Here is a 6000-nt window from a genome sequence, read left to right as displayed (position 1 = left end):
CTTTTTAAGGCAGTTTGTTGTTTCACTGATTGTTCTGTCAGGAAATTTCTCCTTAGTTCTAGGTTGCTTCTCTCCTTGATTAGTTTTCATCCGTTGTTTCTTGTCCTGCCTGCTTTGGAGAATAGCTGCACGCCCTCTTCTTTGTGGCAACCAATTGCAAGATATGCCATTCTTTACAACCCCGCTTGGATGGATGCCACTTTATTTACAAGATATGCTTTCATTTAATCAGAATCATCACAACTTGATTTGTGAAACTTTATCCCTAAGCTGTACAATGATTTAGGGACATATTGCAAATCCTGTTTTGCTTATCTGGAAATATTGAGTTGCTGCACTTCACACAATTAAGAGTCAGCCAGTCAGCCAACCAACCAACCAAACTTTAACTCAGCACAATGGGAAAAGTTAGGTACAGTTGTAAAGTACTTTAGCTGGAATGGTTATACCATTGAATCTGAGGTTATTTGCCTTTTTGAATAAGTGGCAGCAAATCTACCACCACACAAAAACACAGACTCTGCAGTAAACAGGGTCTTTCTTCATAAAAGTAATACTCTTATAAATTATGGCAGTTGGACTTCAATAACACCTGAATATTCATTTATTACCTACTCCACATTCTGTGGTTAATGAGTGCATTCAGCACTCTATGTTATTTCATTCGGGAAGGAAATATTAAAAGGCTAGGACTGATATGAGATGGAGTTAAACAATAATTGGATGATTTGCTGCTGAATTCCATGGCCTCAGAAACTATAGGACTGAGGAGAACTGGCTTGGCAGTAGGATGTTAAATATTCAGGAAGTTTCTGTTGAGCACAAGGTAACCATGTGCCAACAGTGCAATGCAGCTGGTAAAAATTCAATTGTTCTTTAGGAGTTCAATAACAGGAATGCAGAGCCCATATTTTTAATACAAATATTATACATGTAATTTGGCTTCCACTAGGTAGTGCATCTTTTGCACAAAACTGTATTAGTGTACTGCCATTGCTAACTTGCAAGTTCTGGGTTGTAAAGTTTATTACTATGAAATCTTCTCTTACAGTATAAACCACTTTATGGCAAAGGACTCAGTGATATTCTTGGGTGGATGGAAAATGCAAGCAATGGAATTCTCATTAGGAAAGAAAATGGAGTTAAGGGTTTTGGTCCTTCCTTTGTAAAATGTCTGAAATTCACGTAACCTTATAATACAATACACCGCAAGCATGAATGCGGTCACAAAGGCAACTGTGCCAAAGGAGAAATAAAATGAAATGTCTAAGGCTCTGTAAAAATGTGATAACAGAGGCAAATTGAATTAAATCACCACCCAAAAATTATGCAGATGATGGAACACTAAATGAATTCTTTCTTCATTATTTCCTTATAAGAACCCAAAACCTAAGCTAAGTACATCTAGGAAGATACAAGATATTTCAACAGTTTTATTTATTAGTTTTTAGACTTATATACACTTAGTCAAGGGGACGCGGTGGCTCAGTGGGTTAGGACGCTAAGCTTGTCGATCAGAAGGTCGGCAGTTTGGCGGGTTGAATCCCGAGTGCCGCATAACAGAGTGAGCGCCTGTTACTCATCCCAGCTTCTGCCAACCTAGCAGTTCGAAAGCACGTAAAAATGCAAGTAGAAAAATAGGAACCACTACGGTGGGAAGGTAACAGCGTTCCGTGCACCTTTGGCGTCTAGTCATGACGGCCAGATGACCACAGAGACGTCTTCGTACAAGCGCTGGCTCTTCAGCTTTGAAACAGAGATGAGCACTGGCCCCTAGTCAGAAATGACTAGCACGCATGTGAACCTTTACCTTTACCTTACACTTAGTCTATTTACAAAGTACATTAATGAACTGGAACCTTTTTATCTTGATGTATGCAGGGAACTGGACTATAGCTTGTGAGGCATTCATCCACATAGTTTTTCCCCCCCACCACATTTTTTTAAATGGGCAGAAGTTTATTGAAGGAGAAAACAAAAGTCCAAATTTTTATATCTCATTTTTTTCAGTTCAGCTCCCTTTGCATTAAGAGTCAGGTCTGATGAATCAATAATACACAAACAATAATTTTTAAACGGTCATTAAAATTACATGTTTTGTAATTTGTTTCTACATTTTTTCCAAACAAAATATTTTATTTATGTAGTCAAACTAATGAATGCTTAACCAATTAAAGGTGTGTCAATAATCTTAGAGTATAAAAGGCATATCAAACTGAATGCCAATGTCCATCCCACATTGAGAAACAGCATTTTTTATTTATTAATATGTTTATTCAAGTTGCATATTGATTATATGCAGAACAAATCCGTCAGATAAAATTAACCCTGTAGACTTCTACCCAGCCTTTCTCTGTGCAGACAAGAAAATCTGGCTTACCCCTTATGCTGCCATCTTTTTTAAATGATTTATGTCATAGCTTAAAATCTTGCAGATGCATCATTACAGTCTTCTCCCTTCCTTAGCTAGCCCTCACCATGAAGTCAGGGCCAAGTTAAACATGTTTCAAAAAGCAAAATGCCCAAACTATGGTACTTGGGGTGTGGGATACAGAATGCATTCATTTAACTTGATTAGTTTTCTGCCAGTTTTCCTATCCCCCTTAAATGAGTCACTAAACAAGGACTACTTACAATTAATTAAAATTAATGTGTTAATTGAAATATCAAATTGATTTCTAATCCATTTTTTTAAAAAAAATCCTATTATTTGATCTTTTTCGCCTCTTCTCAGTTGAACAAATATGGATACAGTAAAAGTTTAAAACACATACTCTAATATCTATTATTAATCCAAGCACTGTTTACATCTAAAATAACTAGAATTTAAACACAATTTTTGACTCTTCAGTCTGAATGCAGCTTGGCAGATGAACTTCATCTGACATAGATGAAAGAAACTGTGTCTTTTAACATATTTCGAAATGTCTGTTTTTGCACCTTGAAAAGAATTCACCCCCCAAAACTGGGATATGTTCAATGAAATATTTTTTATGACTGAATGGCCCTATGAAACATTTAATAACATTTTTTTAAAACTGTATTTCGAGCTGAGTTCCGGTTCTAGCCTTGGAAATACCTAGCCTGCTACAAGTAATTATTGAATCTTACAATCAAGCATCCCATAATTACTTTTGATCAATTATGTTGTAATTAATAAATTTCATATGCACATTGACTGAATGGAATAAATTCATTAGAAATTCCTACTTTGTCTAGATTCCCATTTCACCTAACGGTATTCAGTATCAAAATATCAGTATCAAGAACTTCAATACCTCTTGGATTTATTCAGTCAAAAACAACATTTCAGATTTACTGGATTCCATTGCATTTATACAGAAAAGACTTGAGTGAATCATCAACTTAGGTAGGCAATGAGATTATTCCATTAAAGCAGCTGCTTGTAATGTCCTACAACAGATTTCATTTTGGAATTTATTATGTGTATTAACTCAATTTTGAGATAACTCAATTTTGAGACAAGATTTCACATTCTCAGATGTTCATTCTTTTGAACTAAGTTTCTATTGCATGGAAATTGGCATTTAGACAAAGAATGTGGAGAAAGCAAAGGCATTTTTAAAAATGAAGTAAAGCTGTTTGCTGTGGAGGAATGAGCAAAAATTCCTATGCAACAAGCAGTTATAGGAAAAGGGTGTTGTAGTTACTGCAGCTAAATGGTTATGAATTTAAGGCAGTGATTACTTTTCCATACCAGAATGCTGCGTATAACTCCTTTTTTCCCTCCCTAGAAAGAATAAATATTTAAAGATATGTACAAATTCAGAAAATCTGAAAGGAAGCAAATGCTTTTTCACAATATTTTTAAAATGTTCCAAATGAAAAGAAACCATTATTCCCCCTAAAGCCCTTCTACACTGAAAAGCCAGCAACACAATCAATAATAAACGCAATTTGTTGTAAAGTGGGAATCCATTAGTAAGGCCATGGTAGAAATTCAATGTCTGACCATCCCCTTGAGTATATTTTTCTATAAATTTTCAGATAGGAGCATAATAAAATCTCTATAACTCGGCACTTTTGAAGAGAATCCAAGTCGGCAAATGATATATACCTTTTCCAAAGCTGCTACTAAAGTCGGTTCAGCATGACTTAATTCCATTTTGTTCTTGCCATCTTTTATCATTTATTAGTTTTATTGTAATTTCTTTTGACTGTTACGAGTTGGGTGGCATACAAGCTTAATCAATTATCATTATTATATTTAAGAATGTCTTCATTTATCTAAATAAACAGAGGAGCCATTTCAGGTACAGGTTAGAATCAGCAGCATGAAAGTAACTTCAACAATAAGGCTTCCCTTACAGGTGGTACTCAACCCATAAAGCTCAAAGTCTAGCACTTACCACTTTTCTACTATTTCACAAATCAATGCTGCAGTCATACTAATAATATTGTGCAATACAAAATACCCAGGGGAATATTACTCGATCATTATGATGAACTTTTAAGTCTGATCTATGAAACAGTTCATGTACCATACACGACTCCTATTTTGCCCAAGTCTCTTAGACTTCCATAAGTCAAGAAGTAATGCTGCTTTATCATTTATTTCTACATTAAGTTATCGCTTAAACATTTACTCTACTCTGAAGAGACTTATATTCAATAGAATTTACTTTTTTCATTAACTGCAGTGACTTTTCATCATAGAAGCAATAAATAGAAATCTTATATTTTTATAAAACACATCATTCAAGGTAGCAACTTTTACTGACATTAACTACTGTTAACATAACGAGACATTTAAAATGAACTTTTAAGTCAGTGAGGACAGAATTTTAGCAATGGAGCTGGAGGAAAAAAATCTATCACCGGTGATCCTTCTTATGGTTTATGATTGAGTAATCTGTAGGGCCTCCAACATGTCTTCTACAGCTTTCAGTGAATACTTGGTCTCTTTCTTACTACGGCCAGCATACTATGAAAAACAAAAGCAAAGAAGAATCTTTTGAAAAACACATGCAAATAAAGGTAGCCCTAGGTTTCAATAATTACAAAAAAATTACTTGCTTGCTTGCTTATTTATTTAAATTCATTTTAAATATACTTCAGCAAAATTTGATTTAAGTTCTACATTTAAAAGTGTTTAAACATTTTAAAATGATTATCAGAGGTGAGGATTGGGGCAGTAAAAGAAAGGGAAGAAATTGACTGGGATCATAGCATTCATACGTTACTCTCCCAGTTTTCTATGGATGAATGAATTTTATTTTGTCTGTGTAACTGTAATATGTTCTCAAATGTTAATAAGCATGTGTGTGTATACACACACACAAACACACATATATACACACGTGCATATATGGGATCATAGCATTCATACTTTACTCTCCTAGTTTTCTGTAGATGAATGAATTTTATTTTGTCTGTGTAACTGTAATGTTTTCAAATGTTAATAAGCATGTGTGTGTATACACACACACAAACACACACATATATACACACGTGCATATATGGGATCATAGCATTCATACTTTACTCTCCTAGTTTTCTGTAGATGAATGAATTTTATTTTGTCTGTGTAACTGTAATGTATTCAAATGTTAATAAGCATGTGTGTGTATACACACACACAAACACACACATATATACACACGTGCATATATGGGATCATAGCATTCATACTTTACTCTCCTAGTTTTCTGTAGATGAATTTTATTTTGTCTGTGTAACTGTAATGTTCTCAAATGTTATTAAGCACATACACACACACACACACACACACATGTAATTAATGTTGCCCTCAATAAGAGACTGTTTTCTTATAATTAATTTATTAAACATCTCATGAACCATCAACAAAAGGTAATGTTACAGGTAATAAAGGTAACAAAATTAACCCGCTTTTGACCTTCTGAATATTTTTAAGCAAGAGAAATCTTGATTCTATAGCCTAAGATTTCAAAGAAAATAAAAGGAAACCAAAAGGTTACATATAATTACTCCCCTCTACTCTCTTTAGAAATTGACTAG

General features: G+C 34.2%; 1 protein-coding gene across 4 annotated transcripts in view; it reads right to left on the bottom strand.

Moving 5' to 3' along the window:
* Nucleotides 1-1165: 1165 nt before the first annotated feature.
* The window catches only part of EMC2 (ER membrane protein complex subunit 2), a 41887-nt gene continuing 37052 nt past the window's right edge, over nucleotides 1166-6000 (bottom strand). For 3 of the 4 annotated variants that reach the window (XM_081325179.1, XM_081325180.1, XM_081325181.1), the window contains one exon: nucleotides 1166-4945. In XM_081325179.1, the coding sequence (XP_081181305.1) occupies nucleotides 4859-4945 (87 nt within the window). In that variant the 3' untranslated portion in view covers nucleotides 1166-4858. The remainder of the gene's footprint in view (nucleotides 4946-6000) is intronic. The other variant, XR_014026114.1, reaches the window with a different exon arrangement.

This window comes from Vipera berus (assembly GCF_964194415.1).
Source record: "Vipera berus genome assembly, chromosome: 3".
Classification (NCBI taxonomy): Eukaryota; Metazoa; Chordata; class Lepidosauria; order Squamata; family Viperidae; genus Vipera; species Vipera berus.
The sequence above is the reverse complement of the archived record's forward strand: the minus strand, read 5'-3'. Positions and strand labels throughout refer to the sequence as shown.